We start from the raw sequence: 18,157 nt of genomic DNA on the forward strand, positions 1-18,157 counted from the left end.
CCATAAGCCAGTACAGTGATTGGGAAATGTTAGAAAGCCTGTAAAAATGACAACAGATGGGCACGATTGTATCTCTCACAGACTTGAGCACCTGGGTTTGCGATGAAGCACAGTGCCTTCCTCCACTCGGGTCTTACAGCAAGTTGGAGCTGCAACATGTTTATTAGGGTGAAAGGCAGTTAAAGAAGGAAGGTTAGGCAGCAGGAGGGTGTGTGTGTATTTGAGTGTGTGTCTGTAGGAGGACTATTAACAGGCTCTGCATGACGGTAGAATGAAGATGGGCAGAGCATGGGCCCAGCATGTAATTTGCAGCATTAGCTGTATTTGTGACTGCCATTTACAAATCAGAACTGATGCAACTGAAAGACGCTCATGTAGCAAGAGGTTTGCAACTGAGTCTTAGCAATCTAGCTAGGATCTAGACAGGAAGGGCATCATATCGTGCTTTTCTCACAATGATTTCTCAAATATCTAATCCGGAAGTACAGGATGTATAGCCTCACGGCCTTGGCCCTGCAACCTCCTGTCTTTCTCCGCTTACAGTGGATCTTAGCATGTTTGTATGGCCAATAGTTTTTGAAAGGAAGTTTTGGATCAGCTCTTCAGTGTATTTTCTTAAAATCTTAAATTCTAGTTTAACCTGGTGCAACGCTACTGAACATGCAGATTCTCTACTAAATGTGTAACTTACCACCTTCGTGTGGCTTCCTCAGGTCTTGGACTTAAACCGGATGTGTCTTTTTCTTTTCTCTATTTGTGTAACAGCAAAAGCGGAAACTGAGACTTTACATCTCCAACACATTTAATCCTGCAAAATCTGATGCTGATGACTCTGATGGCAGCATTGCTTCATGGGAGCTGCGAGTGGAGGGGAAGCTCCTGGATGACGTATGACTTACCTGTGCTTCACTGGGGCTGGCAAGGATCTAGAGATTGTCCTGTGGGGTGGTGGACTTTTACTGGGGACATCAACTCAGACAAGACATCTCTGAATGGTAGCATTGGCTTGTTGCTGCTGGGAAGGTGCCATGTCCAGCCGGAGTGAGGGATAATGCCATAATGGGAATGTTGGGGAGCGGTGGGGAGGGCAGCAGGAAATGGAGCAGACTTAAGGACAGGACAGGTAGGAGGAGGTGGAGAGAATAGGGCCGAGATGATTCCCTTAAAAGGTATGGCAGGGTTCAGGTCACGAGAGGTGTGATGAGTCAGGCCTACAGCAGGCACTGCATGTTGTGAAGAGTAGGATAATAAGGACAAGCAAGTGGTTTATGTTCCTAGGGAGGGCAAGAGGATGTATGGATGGTCAGAGCAAGATGGAAGAAAAGTTTTGTCATTCTGAAGTCCTCAGAAACCTCAGTGATGGATTTAACATTCCTCGGGGAAGGCTGGACTTTCCTAATACAGGTGTCACCTATTTGAATAGACTTCACAAGCTAAGTATTTGATAGGATAAACAGGTAGAGAACATGCAAGTATGGAGAGGGCAAGGCTTTCAAGGCACGTCTGTTTGTCTGGAGATAACTGTATGTGAATCAGAATTATAATCTTGCTGGAAGATAAAGGGGTGACAAAGTGCAACATCTGGAAGTTGAAGCAAATTCAGCTTAGAAATTAGAGCAGATATTTTAAAAAAGGAGATTCTTTATTGGAGCAAAATAGCTTCTCAATTACTAGCAAATTTTAAATCGAAGGAGGATGTGTTTCTAAAAGATTATCTGCATTAAATAGAAGACATTCATTTAAATCCTGTGGACTGTATTCTGTGGAAAGTCAGATTATGTGATTATAGACCTCTCAGTTTTTAATTTAAACAGTATGAGCTGTGTAGTAAACAGTGAATACTGATAATTAAATGGAAAGGCAAAATGTAAAAGGAAGTACTTTTACTTAGTGTATGATTAATCTGTAAAATTTACTGTCATCTTATAAATCAGGCCAAGAAATTAGCATTCATCAAAAACCCGAAGCTATTAAAATAAAAGGTATACAGTGGCCTTAGAATCATGGAATGGTTTGGGTTGGAAGGGACCTTCAAAGATCATCCACTCCAACCCCTCTGCTATGGGCAGGGACACCTTCCGCTAGTCCAGACTGCTCAAAGCCCCATCCAACCTGGCCTTGAACACTTCCAGGGATGGGGCATCCACAGCTTCTCTGGGCAACCTGTTCCACTTCCTCACCACCCTTATCATAAAAGTCTTCCTTATACCTAATCTAAACCCACCCTCTTTCAGTTTAAAAGCGTTGCCCTTGTCCTGTCAGGCTTTGATAAAAAGTCTGTTCCCATCTTTCTTTTAAGCCCCCTTTAAGTACTTAAAGGCTGCAATAAAGTCTTCCCAGAGCCTTCTCTTCTCCAGCCTGAACAACTCCAACTATCTCAGCCTGTCCTCATGGGAGAGGGGTTTCAGCCCTCAGATCAGTTTCATGGCCTCCTCTGGACCCACTCTCACAGGTGCCATGTTCACCTTACAAGCCAGTCCTTTCTAACAACATTAAAAGAGTCAGGGAAATCTTCCCTTAAGTGTGCACTGTTCCACCACTGTTGAGATTTTTGCATCTTACCCTGCATTTGTCAGAGGGAAAACTCAATTAGATTGATCACACTTGTGGTCTATATGGGAATTAATGTTCAAGAGAAAGAGAAAGCCTGAGAATGAAGCATAGAACACAAGCTAATATATGCAGCCTTAAACATTTCTGTTTCTTCTGATTGTACAGCTCAGCAAACAGAAACGAAAGTTTTCATCTTTTTTTAAGAGTTTAGTTATTGAACTGGACAAAGATCTTTATGGACCTGACAACCATCTTGTGGAGGTAAGAAGGCCGTGCATCCTTTGCATACAAACCTGATACTAGCACAGATAAACAGCTATGTGCCTGTTGTCTACCTTGTTTAAGTTGCCTTGCATTCATTATCTCATTTAAGGTATTTTCAAAGTTTTCAAAATTCCGTTCTTTTTAAGAGTGTTTTCCTAACAGAATCTACATAGTCTAAAAACATAGATGCGGTAGTGATGTAGTGCACATCTTAGAACAGAATGTATGAAATGATGAAAAAATTGTGTGCATTTTTCCCAACAAGTAAAGCATACTAACAGCAGAACAGATTGTGCACTAAAGCTGAATTGTAAGGGCAGAGCAAGAAATGATTTGGGGGGGGGGGTTGTTTTGTTGGTTTTGGGTTTTTTTTAATTGCAGGATCTTCAGAAGGCTTGTACTTGTCTTATTCTTGCATGGCCTACTGTGCAAGATACACCTCTGTGGACATCACTGAAAAAAAGACTGACCGTCTTACTTGTTTTTTCCTTTGGCAGTGGCACAGAACTCCCACAACCCAGGAGACAGATGGCTTCCAGGTGAAAAGACCTGGTGATGTCAGCGTGCGGTGCACATTACTCCTCATGTTGGACTACCAGGTCAGTGCACTCCTTTTGGCGTGGAAAATACAGCCATTGGGACATAGTGCAACAGAGCAAATTCATCCTGTCACATACATCAAAAAACAATATACTTGGACTCAGAATGTCACATAGTCCATTGAAGTTAGAATGATACCAAACTGACAGATTATTTAAGATGTAAAGGGGACACATCAAGTAAGTTTCTATTATAGCCTACCAAAATATTGTTCTTGGTACTATGATAATTAGTATTTTTATTGCCCACCTGCAGAAAAAATATGCATTTCCACCTCAGGCTTCTTAGAGAATAGATAAGTTGCTCATAAGTTATGTGTGTGGTCCTGTACAGAAATTCAAAGGAGTGGCTTTTGCTAGTGGTACCTGAACTAGCTGTGTAGCTGTGGCAGCCTTTTTTTTCAGAGCAGACTACACAGCTTTCCTGGTTTGTTAAGTTTTGGTAACATTGTCACCCTAATCTGGCATAAGGCAATATTGCCCTGCAAGGGTTATATTTGCCATTACTCTTAGGCCTTGTTAGGCATTCCTGCTTCCTCTCTTTTGTCAGCATTAGTTCTGTTGTATTAGTAGTATTTGTGGACTGAACACAAACAAGTCAGGGAACTGATCCATTTGAAAGCTAACAAAACTTACTTGCAAATCAGTTCCCTGATCCCAGTCACAGGAAACAAAAAAAACAATAGGCAAAATTAGTTTATTCTGCCTTGGGAGAGTATAAAAGAGGTTCCTGGGCACAGCCTCAAACTGTTTTAAGCTGCTGTAAAGCTAAACTGCTCCAGAAGACCACTTTCTTTTCAGTTGTGGGTGTGCATTGCCACAGTCTCCATTCTCTTGGCACAAATTATGGAGATTTGCAGTTGTGCAGCTCACTAGCCTGACTGAAACCATCCCTGAAAGAAGTGTTGCTGTCCTAAGAAATTGATAGAAATGCACTGCTGAGAGGAGACAGGATCTCCCTCTTCAACGGCAGTTCAGTCTCAGACACATTTTGATTGTATAACTTTAAGAACTCATTCTGTGCCATTCTCTTTCCCCTCCATGCAAATAGCATCTATCCAGGATAAAGACACTCGCATTTTATGTTGACAGACAGAAAAATTTATTAATTTTAGGGAGCGTATGAGTTAACTGAAATGCTGATATAACCAGTGAGAATCTTTATTGTTAAGACAATCTAATGATGTTTGTTATGCTCACCATTATTATAAATTTATGCTTTAAAATAAGTGTTCTCTTATCCTTAAGCCTTGGTTTGTTATAAAGCTAGCTTTGGGTGACCTGGCACCCAACAGGGTAATCCTTGCCTAATAATGTGGCAAATATTAAACTTGAGTATGGGTACACACTTGAAGAGGCACCAAATTCCACAGTATTCAAGGAATGTATATTACTAGAGATGCAGAACAGGGCAGTTTAAGAGTTGTATCACAGAGGTCAGGATAAGAAATACATTCCATTGACTAGTTGTGGTTGGGTAAATTTTCTGGTATGCAGCAGAATGGTGGGAACCTGCCTGAAAAACAGAGTTCCAAGGTACTTTGTTGATGTGAGGCAGCTGAGCAGTTATTAGCAACAGTAGAAGCATCATCCTGACTTCATTCTCTGTATCTGTGGTTAACCTCCAGTAGTTCAGAGGAAGGACTGTTCCTTTTCTTCTTCCACTCCCTAAAGTCAAATTATGCATCAATGTTGAAAAGGAAAGTTCTTTCCTGAGTCTGCATGCAAGTTGTTATTATCTAAAGCATGTGATACAGATAGTCTGCGTGCATAGCACGTGTGGAGTGTCCCTCATTCTTTTCAAACCCTAGATAGTTCTTCCAGAGCACCGACAGTGGTACACATCTGAGCAACTTGTATTTTTGCAATCTCTGCCATTGAATAGGGTGCTTCTCCTGAGGAACAGAGACCCCTGAGAATTAAAGCTGAAACTTCATGCTTGTGTATCTGTCTGCTTTTCTCTCTGTTGCCATCTCCATCTCCTTCTCTTTCTGTTAACAGCCTCCACAGTTTAAACTGGACCCGCGATTAGCCCGTTTGCTGGGTATACACACACAGACCCGATCAGCCATCATCCAGGCTCTCTGGCAGTACATCAAAACAAATAAGCTGCAAGACTCCCATGATAAGGAATACATTAACTGCGACAAGTACTTCCAGCAGGTAACTCCTTTTTGGACGCAGTAGCTCTTTAGAGGCAAACTATAATATCCATCGCAGATTTTGAATGGATGAAAATTGCTGATTTTTATCTTGCTGATTTTTATCTTCCCCATATGATTTGTAGTATCTTCAGTACTGAATGGCTTTCAACAATCACTACAACTAATATAATAAGCACCCTCCCCATGTGCCAGTGTTGTCAAAAAAACACATCTGCTGGTTCAGCGCTTCCACATAAGTTGTGGCCTTTCCAGGAAGGAAGACTTTCTCTAATTGTTTCACTGTATTGATTTACTGTTTTTTTCCCCCCGATGGATCATTTTGTACTAAGAAACATGAAATAATCTTCTGATTCTGATTGCTGAATCATATGTAGAGCTGTTTTCTTCCCTTTTCTTTCCTATGAAGGGCAGAAGACATGGAAGATATAACTAGAAAAGGTATCTTCTCCTAAGTCTGCTTCAGATTACAAAATGCCCTCAATGATCTGCATGATGGTTTGAAAGTAGTACATTAAGACTTTTTGTCTTTCACAATGACCTCTAGAATTAACCAAGAAGGTCACTTAAAAGCATCTCCACCTTTTCCGTAAATATGATTATATTTATTTTGTAAAGGTAATGTTATCTGAGCTATCACTATCTTAATTTGCTTTGTTTTTCTGTAGCTTCAGGCTTACCTAATTTATTCTGAAAGTACCTGAAGGTAGGATTTGTGACATACTTGAATGTCACAATGTTTAATTGAATAATGTTTCAGTGAGCTTTGAAAGTAAATGTTGCAATGAAAGTTGTGTCCTAGTTTTCTTTTTAAGCTTTTATTTTATGTTATTAATTTGCTTTACAATGGTTTTAAGGTGACCAATACTTGAAATAAACTTAAAGGCAGCACTGGGTTTTTCCACATTTGAAAATAACAACAAAAGAATTGTGAGATTCATGGGTAGTTATAGGAATATAGAATCAAAGTGATCTGGATTATATAGTCACTCTCTTGTTTGGTTGTTTGGGTTTTTTTTTTTGAGAATTACAGCATGCAGTCTTTTTCATATATAGTGAAAATTCCATCTTAAAACCTTGTAAAAAATTTTGGCAAAATTACAAAGCTGTTCGCTCTGTTGCTTAGATGATTTGATTTCCATTCTCTATTTATCTATAGCCAATTTAGACTCAGTTTTGTTTGCGCCAGCCCAAAGAGGAAATGGTAAAGGGAATGTGAAAAACATTTGAAAAATCATGAGCAGAATGGAAAAGGTGAACAAGAAGTAATTATTTTTTATTTTGGTAAATAATTAGATAACTAGAGGCCATCAGCTGAAACTGGCAGGTAGCAAATTAATCCTTGTGATAGGACATTACAAATACTAAAAGTGTACATAGGTTCCAGAAGTGACAAAGCAATGGAAAAAAAAATCTTGGGCTATTGTAAATGCAAGGTAATTGCAAAGCTGTGGAGATTGGGAGAGGTTTTTTGGGGAAGCACCCGTATATGTTTCTCCTGTTCTTACATGTTTCCTTTAGTATCGTCTTTTGGCCACTATCAAGGGCAGGATAGCATGGTAGATGTGTAGTAGATCCTTTGTCTGATCCAGTACAGCAGCTCATACCTTACTTATGGTAAGCAGGAGAGCCTTCTCACTTTTATTTATTTTAATTTTCAGCTCAAGAACTCTGCTAGAATAAGAACTTGCTGAAGCCATCTTCTCTTTGTGTATCTCATCAGAGGCTTATTACCTCATAGGTGTCCTTTGTGTTAGAACTCTTCAGGAATACCATGAGACCTGACAACTGTCATCTTCCCATCCTCCAAGGATTAGTCAGATGAGAGAGTTGAGAAGTAGCAGATTCCTTTTCTAGAATACTGAACCTCACTCCCTGCAAGAGCTGGCTAATCTGGAATAGTTTTCATAAGAATGCAGTGCTTGCATAGATTTAAATCATAAATGGGATTGATTTGAGTGTTTCCATTTTCCTTACGTCTCTGGCAAAATTATCATAAGTAGCCAATTTTGCTTTCAAAACTGATGTTAGTACTTAGGAGAATGAATCCCATTAAATCAAATGAAACATTTCATGATGAGTTTTTTTGTTTTTCACCCTAATGCTCGAAGATTGAGATATGGAGGGTAAAGGAATTGGGTTAGAAATGCCTTCCGGTGTGATGATATTTCTGTAGACTATATAGTTTTAGACATGTAACTCCTGGAAAAAATGGTCATAGCTGGAAGTGCACGGATCACTTACGGGAGCAGTACATAACACATCAGTGTCTCTAGCATTTACTTTTAGATACCGGTCTTCTCATTTGGTATGCCAGCATTTCTAAATCCTGCACTGTTGTGTTTATGGTTATATCTAATGACACAATACAGTACAGACTAAAAAATTATCACTGAATGAGTTACCTCACGCATCAGAATTACTATAGCCATATAGGCTTTCAGAGCCAGTGGTTATAAGTTTAGACACTTTAGGAAAATTCCATCCAGCCTTAGTTTCCAGTCTCCCACTCCTTCTCTTACTATTGTGTGCCCTTGCTCCCTTTTCCCTTCTTAAAGCTCTCATCTCTTGGGAATCCACAATAGGAGTTTGACATGGGTGTTGAGCCAGTGGTGACTGCAGATTGGATGGAGCTTGGTATGCAAAGATTTTGAGTGGGAATTCCACAGTCATCTCTGTCAAGTGTCAGAATTCAGAACTGAAATAGTGAGTTGCAGACTCAGTAGATTTGGTTACCTCCTTGCTCTTTAGAAACTAGCTGGCTGAATTCCTGGATGCAGAGAAGTCCAGCAAATTAGACAGATTTTAGAGTTCATGTAGAAGGATCCTTTTCTGTTTAGAAACACTGTTTATGTAAGCTGGGAGATTTGAAATCCACTGTGTTACAAGCAAAAGAAAGAAAAAGTGTCCAAAGGTATTTCAAAAGCCAGAGTTGGCTTCTAGGTTTTTCTGCTACCACATTCCCTCACTCCAGAAGGAAAATTACGGATTTCAGAAGATACTCTGTCTGAGGAACCACAGCATCCTAGTTGAACAGTCTGACTTCATATGTCCATTCTACAGTCTGATAGTCCATTCTTTTCTACTCTGCCTGCATCCTTTGTCTCTAGAGCTGCAAAGCCTGTTTCTGTTTATAAATACAATACTACAAGTAGTGTCTCTCTTCTGACAGGTGGAAATAGTTTTATATTTCCTCCAGTAAAATAATAAATTGTTTTCTTTATGAGATGCTGCTGCAAACCCTTAGTGAGAGTGGAAACATTCACTTCTCTCCTATTACTGATACAGTTCATCCTGATGTCCCATTAAAGTAGCCTGTGCCCTTCAACAGCTAAACCAAAAGTGGGACACCTGAAATTGTCATCAGCTGATGCATCTGTCAGCTAGCCCCCATTGTAAGTACAGCAGCAATTTGCAGGGACAAAAGTGACCAAAAGTTTATTCTGTGCAAGGAGCCAGAATTATAGCTTTCAAAATCATCTTACTTTTGAACTGTTGATTTCTTCCTTTCTCATTTAATTCCAAGTTAGGTTTTGGACAAGGATAACATGCTTTATTGTATTCCAGATCTTTGACTGTCCACGGCTAAAGTTTTCTGAGATTCCTCAGAGACTCACTAACCTGCTGCTGCCACCAGACCCTATAGTGATAAACCATATCATCAGGTAAGCTGGTCAGTCAGCTCAGCATTGTCATGTGCAAAACACTCACTATATAAAAATACAGAAACAGCTACAGTAGCAGGGACCAGAACCCAGTTTTTATAACTTCCAGGTGAGTACCTTGGACTTGTGTGTTCATTCTCTGTGTCATTCTGGTCTACATAATTCTGAATAATTTTCAGTAGAATGGCACCAATTCTCTAGGAGTATGCAAAACAACTTCCTATTTTTATCCCTACTAGAATACCATTGAGGGAGTTGGTGAGGTTTCTTTCCTAAGGGGAGAGGAATGAGAATTTGAATGCACTTAGAGGGGAAAAACAGGAATTGAAATAAGATATTGTATGTCATGGGCAATCATTCTAATCACTGAGTTATTATGTGAAATGTACAACACTATTACAGTTTCAAATACAGTGGCCAGTCCATGCATGCTTTGTTGGGATTGGGTCAGCTATCTGGGTGTTAGTCTTATTCTAAGAATGCCAACTAGTTAGATCTCAAAACATTTACAATAAAGAATGCCTAGATTCAGAGAAGGTCATTGTGACCAAGATACTGAGCTTCTGGCATCCTTGTCAAAACAGATGTATTTCTGGCACAGTAGATGAAATACAACTTTCAGCTATCTAGGGCACTTCCAGCACATTCCACATTTAAGTGACAACTGTGTGTGTGGCAGGGGGGATGAAGAGACTTTTGGGGGTTGCACCTTTGCTCTTAAGGTATTTCAGTCTTTCCCAAGTTCCTTTGTGGTCTTGGTCAAAACACTGATTCTGGGTGTTTAAACATGATTGTTAATACTAAGCATAGTGATTTTGTTTCCTACAGAATATTGCCAACAAATATTTCTCAATATGCTTAAAATTGGGTTCTTTATTTTAAATCTGTAATATATGTGATAAGAAGTTTAAATATTACGTAGGCTATCAAAAGAAAATTTTCTTTTCGATTCATTTGAATATATAAAACAGACTAATGAAAAAGCAGCTTGACTACCATGCAGATTGATAGCTGCGTACGTACTGTCATTGAAGACAACACAGTGACCTGTTTGATGGACCAGAAAAACCTGAGGTCCGCAGAGGTACATAGTCATTGTCTTGGAGAAAAATGACAAGGAAGTGATGGTTATGTTTCCAGGGGCAGAGAGTTGGCAAAGAGGTTCTAGAGGCAGTATGTTTTCTGTGAGATACAAGCTAAAGAGCAGGACCTTGTGTATAGTAGTATTCTCTGATAACACTGTGTGCACCAGACAGCACCTGTCAGCATTACACTGCACTGACACAAGGCTGCGGAAGGGGGAAGTATTAATTTCCTGAGAATAGGGAATACTTTTGCAATAGAGTCTTTACAGTCTCAAGCTAAGCTAAAATAAATCTGGAAGTCTGGCACTGAATTTAAAGGAAGTAAGTAATTTTCAGACCCATAAAATCGCAGAATAATGTACAGTAGAAGGGGTTGCTGGTGGTCATCTAGAGCTCCCTCCCCCCTCCCAACTCAAAGCGGGTTCAAATTGTATCAGGATACTTAGGGGCCTAGTCCAGCTGAGCTTTAAACAGACTCTCACAGACCCTCTGCCCTGCCCCCCTGCATTAAGTTTTTCAGAGTGAATGTAGTCAACCATGGAAACAATTTGCCAACTGTTTGTCATGGTTTAACCCCAGCCGGCAACTGAGACCCACCCAGCCGCTCGCTCACTACCCCCACCCCCCACCTCCGTGGGATGGGGGAGAGAATCGGAAGGCTGAAAGTGAGAAAACTCATGGGTTGAGATAAAAAGAGTTTAATAATTTAATAATAATAACAATAATAACAACAACAATATTAATAATAATTATTAGTATTAGTATTGTAATGAAAAGGAAAATAACAAGGAGAGGGAAATAAAACCCAAGAAAGACAAGTGATGCAAATGAAAACAATTGTTCACCATCACCTGACTGATGCACAGCAAGTACCTGAGCAGTGCCTGCCCTGTAGTTTATGGCAGAGCATGACATCATATGATCTGGAATAGCCCTTGGGTCAGTTGGGGTCAGCTGTCCCGGCTGTGTCCCCTCCCAACTTCTTGTGCCCTGCCAGCCTCCTCGCTGGTGGGGTGGGGTGAGAAGCAGAACAGCCCTTGACTCTGTGCAAGCACTGCTCAGCAGTAACTAACACATCCCTGCATTACCAACACTGTTTCTAGCACAAATCCAAAACACAGCCCCATACTAACTACTATGAGGACAATTAACTCTACCCCAGCCAAAACTAGCACACTGCTACAGGGAATTTGTCATCACTAGTGATTTAAATATATGTGCTCTTAATTCATATAAATCCTCAAGCCTGCCTTTTACGAGAAGGTCAACTAGATCACAATTATTCATTATAGTTTTAAAGTATGTGCAGAGAGACTAAAACATGATGTATTCTAAACTTATTCTACAAATAATAGTATTTCAGAACCACTCTGCAGACACCAACCACCTGCCCTTTTTGAAAAAGAAAAAAAATCCAACGGGGTTGATGTGATAGTAATATTGCTAATATTTACTTGGTAATGAGATAGCCAGAATAGGAGATTCTAAATAAATTTAGAAATGCACCACTCCCCAACACAATTGCATTATTAGAATGATGGTGGTTACGATGAAGTTGGGGCTAAGTGAGGGATAGGACTAGGAGTTAATGGGACGTCAAAGTAAAAAGAGAGGGGGAAAGTTTTTGAATTAGAACATGATTTTTTGAGTGTTGGGAAGTGAAGACTGGGGACTCCCCTCTGCACTAAGGATTGCTGGGTGAGATTACTCTCTGCTGCAGGTGCAGAGAAGGAAGGGAGAATGCACTTCTGTTGATTAAACAAAATTTTCCTGATGTTCTCCTCTCTGCTTGACAGCTGCCAGTTAGTGACAGTTAGGGTCACTCACAGCCCTTCCTTTTCTTGGTGACAGGCAGACAGCAAAATATAAATTCAGCGCTGGGGAATCTCTCTTCCCCTCTGGAAGGTTTTCCTGGTCTCTAGATGAGGAAGGATCTTTTTGTTCCCTGCCTGGGCTTCTCTTGATCTCTGTGTTAAGTTTTACATTATTTGAGGGGATCCTTGTGCCTCTGCTGGAGTGAAGACCTCTGAGCACTTCAATGCTTCATAAAGCCACGTGCAGCTTTGTAAAAATTAAATCTAGTTCAACAAGCCTGCCTTTTTCTGAGGAGATCACAGGATTCTTTGATAACAGAAATTGTATTGATACTGTTGGATTTCTTAAGTCATCTGATCTGTTATCAATGACAACTCAATTAAAAATCTTACAGTATGAGTGAGTTTATTGGTTACCTTAAATGAAAAAGTCCCTCACTGTCAATTTGGAGACATATCAGTGAGTGGGTCATTTCTAGTGGGACCAGAAAGATCAGTTCTTGGCCCAGCACGGTGTAGCTTTTTTTTTTTTTTCCTGTGTCATGCATAATATGTGAAATCTGATGGTAAAATTTATGGGTAAGATTAATGGAACAGTAAATAAACACAGGGAGAAGGACAGTTATTGCTCCAAAGTGTTATCTGAGTTGCCCAATACAGTGGTCATGACACAGCAAAATTAGTTTTTCTGCAGATGAGCGCAGTACATTTCTAACCGAGGAATCTGGCATTACGAGAGTCTGTCTTGGAAAGCAGTGAGTCAGACATGCTTAAAGCAGATGAAGTTGACAGAGCACAAGCAACAGTTTGTTCTTATTTCTGCCTCTCTTGTACTTTCTAATATAGTATTTGTCAAGACCAGGAGGAGCTGGTACATGTCCTGTAGAGTATAGGCCTGACAACTTCAACCTATTTCTTTTATATTGAATTTAGCAGAGGCACAGGCATTACGGTACTCGTGTTTCTGTCTCCTACTAGCAGTGTTCCTCAAGGTTTCTGTTTTGCCAGAACAACAACCAGTCACCTCTTTCCATGGTAATATTGCTTCTGTTTCATAGATGGTGACCATCCTTTTCTCAAATCATCTAGTAGATAACTAGGTTATTGTACACTCAGAGCAGTTGTTTCCTGTATGTACTTGATCTGAAGATTGACACTTCTGTTTCACACCATTGTTCAAGGGTAAGATAAATGTTGCTTTCAGCTGCAAATACAGAAGCAGAAATGTAATGAGCATATATCAGATCTAGCGTTAACTCCCTGTGACAATTCAAATATGTTACCAAGTGTCACTAGTTTGACTGTGTACCACCCCGGACCTTGCAGTTGGCTTAAAGTCAAGTGTCCTTTCTACATGAGGTGCTCTAGCCGTTTTGACAGAAACCTGCAGCTGATCTTGATCAGTGTTTTGAGCGGAATCTGCTACTCTCAGGTATGAAATGGTAGCCTCAAATGTGAAGGAAGGCCGCCTCTTCCAGAATTGTTCTTCTCCAGCCATGCTATTGGCCAAGCAAAAGATTTTTCTGTCTCTCAACCTTACCTCTCCCATAGCCTTAGATACTTCATCTGTTACAGTACTACCATTAACCTGTTTTGAACTGAGGATTTCAAAAGGTGGATTGGATTATCCATGACTTGTTTGTTTGTTTGTTTGTTTGGTAATGACAGATTAGCCCTTCCTGGTGGCTAGTGCCAGGTCTGAAGTAAGGGAAGGACAAAGATGAAGTGCAGATCTTAATTTCTTGTTTTCAGAGGTGTTAAGGTTAGTTAGCCAGTGTTCTGGAAGGGTGAATGTTGTTACTGTGCTCCATCTGGCCGTATTAAAAAAGTTTGCTTGAGTAGCCGAGCTTTATGGAGAGTCCCTGTTGCTGTATGGCTGCTCTGTTCTCATTTACTTTTGGTCAGTGTTAATGTCCTCCACAGTTTTTGATTTGGAGATATCCTTAAATATACTTAGAGGATATTAGACAGACTAGCATTCTGCTGATTCCTTTGTAACCCTCCTAAGGAGTTGTAAGCCTCGTTTGCATATGTGCTCATAATTTAAATATATTACTTGTACGTTTTACTTGCAACACGTGCAGTACATACAACATGTATTTGCAGCTGCAGAAACAAAATAAAAATTAACTGTAATTTAGTCTCTGTGACATAGAGGCTGAAAGTGACCTCTTAGTCCTCAAACACACAAAGGATTCACTGAATATCTGGCAAAACCATGATTTGGGTAGACAGCTGTTTAAGCCTCAGTAATCACAAAATAATTTGGATCAGAAGGACCTTTGCAAGTCATGCATACCAACTGTTTCACAAAACAGGTTCAAATTACAGCAGGTTGCTCAGGACCTTGTCCAGTCGGGTTCTGACTACCTCCAGCCAAGGACGGACATCCCACAGCACCTTTTGGCAGCCTGTTCCAATGTTTTGGTACCATCGTGGTTTTGTGGGGTTTTTGTTTTTTTTAAAAAGTTCCTTATACTGAGTCGATTGCCCTCATTGCAGTGAGTTTCTGTTGCCTCTTATCTTGTTGTTGTGCACCTCCAAGAGGAGGCTGGCTCTGTCTTTTCTTCACTTTCCTTCACAAAATGGAGGCAAAGACAACACTGAGTGCAGCAGCCTTCATGGCTTTCGACATCAGCGGTGGAACCAGACCCAGACCCAGGTTTTCCGTAGTCTTCCTTCTGCTGCTGATTCACTTGCAGAAGGCCACAGCATCACAAAATCTCAGAATGCTTGAGTTTGGAAGGGACCTCTGGAGATTGTCTGATCAAATGCCCTCCTCTGCTCAAGCAGAGTCACCTGTAGCTGTTTGGCCAAGACCATGTCCAGGCGGCTTTTGAATATCTCCAACGTGGGAGACTCCATAATCTCTCTGAGAAACCTGTGCCAGTGCTTGGTCACCCTTAAAGTAAAAAAGTGTTTTCTGGTATCCAGACAGAGCCTCCTGTGTTTCAGTTTCAGCCATTGCCTCTTGTCCTGTCACTTGGTACCACTGAAAAGAGCCTGGCTCCATCTTCTTTAAAATCTCCCTTCAGTTATTGCTGAGTTCCTTCTGCCTCCCCCACAAGGCCTTTTGTTCTGTAGGCTGAAAAGTCTTAGATCTCTCAGTCTTTCCTCAGGTGTGAGGTGCTCCAGTGCCTTAATTATCTTCATGGACCTTCGCAGAGCTCTCTCCAGTAGGTCCATACCTCTCTCGTACTGGGAAGCCCAGCGCTGAACACAGTACTCCAGATGTGGCCTCATCAGTGCTGAGTATAGAGAAGGATCACCTCCCTCCACCTGCTTGCAACACTCCTAAAGCAAATCCATCCATGGAAGTTCTTCTGCTCCACCAAGTCTAACAAGCTCAATGAGATCCTGAGCCAATTTTTTTACTACCTGCAGCACATGCACACAACCTAGACATTTTAAAAACAGTGTTGAGAAGCCAGTATTTTTATATTACAAGTGACAATGACTGAAGTCTGATTTACCAACTACTGGGCTGAAAAACTGTTTCTTGCTAAGAAACTTTAGTCTAAAGATAAAGAGAAAGTAAATGTTAAGTCTAAACCCCCCCCAAATTAAATATAAATTTAGGATAGGACAAGCCAAAGAGTTAAAGATGAAAAAGAAAATAGTAAGATTGGTTTAAATATATTGGAAGTAGGAAGCCTACTACTGAAACTGAGAAATTAATGAAGTTTAAAAAGCTTGTTGTTGGAAGTCAGCTGCTTAAAGTCAGATAAGAAAATAAGCTCATTCTTCTAATCAATGTTGACTTTAGAGATTAGGGAAGGTCCCATACCTGTGCAGTTTGGGTTTTGGAGGGCAGGTGGAAAGAGCGTCTCTGAAAAACTTTTTCACACCAAGATATCGAATAGAAATAAATTTAACACACACTAAATGAGGAGTTGTAAATGGTTTTTCATGAGGGACTTTCATAAAATTGCTTAACTATCAACTACTGTCCCTTTGTACTTGGCACTGGTGAGACCACACCTTGAATACTGTGTTCAGTTTTGGGCCCCTCACTACAAGACAGACATTGAGGTGCTGGAGCATGTCCAGAGAAGGGCAACCAAGTTGGTGAGGGGCCTGGAGCACAAGTCTTAGGAGGAGCGGCTGAGGGAGCTAGGGCTGTTTAGTCTGGAGAAAAGGAGGCTGAGGGGAGACCTTATCGCTCTCTACAACTACCTGAAAGGAGGTTGTAGTGAGGTTGGTGTCCATGTCTTCTCCCAAGTAACAAGCAATAGGACGAGAAGAAATGGCCTCAAGTTGCAGAAAGGGAGATTTAGGTTGGATATTAGGAAAAATTTCTTTGCTGAAAGGGTTCTCAAGCACTGGAACAGGGTGTCTAGGGAAGGGGTTGCGTCACCATCCCTGGAGGTATTTAAAAGACATGTAGACATGGTGCTTAAGGACATGGTTTAGTGGTAGACTTGACAGTGCTACATTTATTGTTGGACTCGATGATCTTAAAGGTCTTTTCCAACTTAAATGATGCTATGATTCTCTACAATGTGTTACCTATTACTGAAATCTCCTTCAGTACCAGCGGGGTGGTAAGTAGTTAATGTGATGCCAAAAACATACCGGGACCAATCCTGGATATTGGAAGCCAATTGGTACTAACTGTAGTAGAGAATGGTCTTAATAGACATGTGATCTATTGGGGAAGAATCAATATGACTTCTGTAACAGGAAGGCATGACTTGTTTTATTCTTTGAAGAATTAAGCAGGCAACTTTACAAAGAAAGTGGTGGTCCCCAAATTCACTGCTACCTCTTAAGAAGTAGCTGGGAATCATTACAATGCTGCATAGCTGCCAAAACAATTACAGTGCTAGGAATTATTAGAGAAGGAATTGAGAACCAAATAAAATGTCATTATGTGCTCCATCCAGAACGGTAGTGTACAGCTCTACTTACCCTATCTCAAAAAAGATGCAGTCAAGCAGAGACCAGGCCAGTATGGTATTTACTGCTGGGGATTGCTTTGGAGGCCAGAGTTATAATGGATCGCAGGAAGATGTTAGGCAATTTAATGAAGACTATGTCCATTAGTAGCTATTAATTTGATGGTCTGGACAAAAGCTCCAGCTCAAAAAGTCTCCAATTTCTGACTGATGAAAGATGAGAGGATGTACTAGGATATACAAATGTATAAAGATACCCTATTCTTAAACTCTTTGTACAGCATCTTCAACAGGGTTTATCGAATTGTGTATTCTGGGCTGGATGGATATTTATTCTGATTCATTATGGCAGTTCTCATGATCTTCTGTTATACTCTCCATAGTGTTGACCCCAACGATCAGAAGAAGACGGCTTGTTATGACATAGATGTAGAAGTTGAAGACCCATTAAAGGGACAGATGAGTAGTTTTCTTCTCTCAACAGCTAACCAACAGGAGATTACAGCATTGGACAACAAGGTACTAGCCCAGGAGTAAAGTATCACATGGCATATATACTCATTGTGTACCTTCATGTGGCTTTGGTGTCACACGTCAAAGACAGTAATGTCGTGAGACAGGGACTTCTCAATTGGATGTGCTTTCATCAGCCACATGGAATGGGAATACAGAGGGGTGAGTGTCATTCCCGCTTAGGGTTTGATCCAGGACCTGACACAGTTGTCTAGGTGGTAGAAGCAGAGTTTCACAGACTTGTGCTCCATTGTATAATGAGTCCCCTGGCAGTCAAGAATCATCTGAACTGTTTGACTGTGACTTTTTATTGAGAAGTCATGGTATCTTGCTAAATTGCTATAAGGCAAAGCTAAGAGAATCTCATACTCCAGATGTGTTTTAGGCATGCACGGTTGCAGAACAGCTCTCTGCCGCAGGTGCAGATATAGAAAATGCATGGCAAAAAAATCACTTGGAGCAGTTTGACAGACTTGTTTTCAGTGTTATTGAAAGAGGATCATGCGCACTTCAAATAATAGTATCTGTCTTATAGCAGTGGTGAGGTCTGCAGACTGCATTAGGGGTTCATGTCACGGGGACTGTTAGCCAGCCTTTGGCACAT

The 18,157-nt window shown here is 40.7% G+C and overlaps 1 protein-coding gene across 7 annotated transcripts in view; it reads left to right on the forward strand.

Annotated features, from left to right (window-relative positions):
• SMARCD3 (SWI/SNF related, matrix associated, actin dependent regulator of chromatin, subfamily d, member 3) overlaps positions 1-18,157 on the forward strand; it is a 115,972-nt gene that overhangs the window by 88,416 nt on the left and 9,399 nt on the right. For all 7 annotated transcript variants that reach the window (XM_049798312.1, XM_049798309.1, XM_049798311.1 and 4 more), the window contains 6 exons: positions 766-888; positions 2,719-2,814; positions 3,315-3,416; positions 5,418-5,579; positions 9,146-9,243; positions 17,424-17,559. In XM_049798312.1, coding sequence (XP_049654269.1) covers positions 766-888; positions 2,719-2,814; positions 3,315-3,416; positions 5,418-5,579; positions 9,146-9,243; positions 17,424-17,559 — 717 coding nt within the window. The remainder of the gene's footprint in view (positions 1-765; positions 889-2,718; positions 2,815-3,314; positions 3,417-5,417; positions 5,580-9,145; positions 9,244-17,423; positions 17,560-18,157) is intronic.

Source organism: Accipiter gentilis, chromosome 4 (assembly GCF_929443795.1).
Source record: "Accipiter gentilis chromosome 4, bAccGen1.1, whole genome shotgun sequence".
In the NCBI taxonomy this organism is placed as follows: Eukaryota; Metazoa; Chordata; class Aves; order Accipitriformes; family Accipitridae; genus Astur; species Astur gentilis.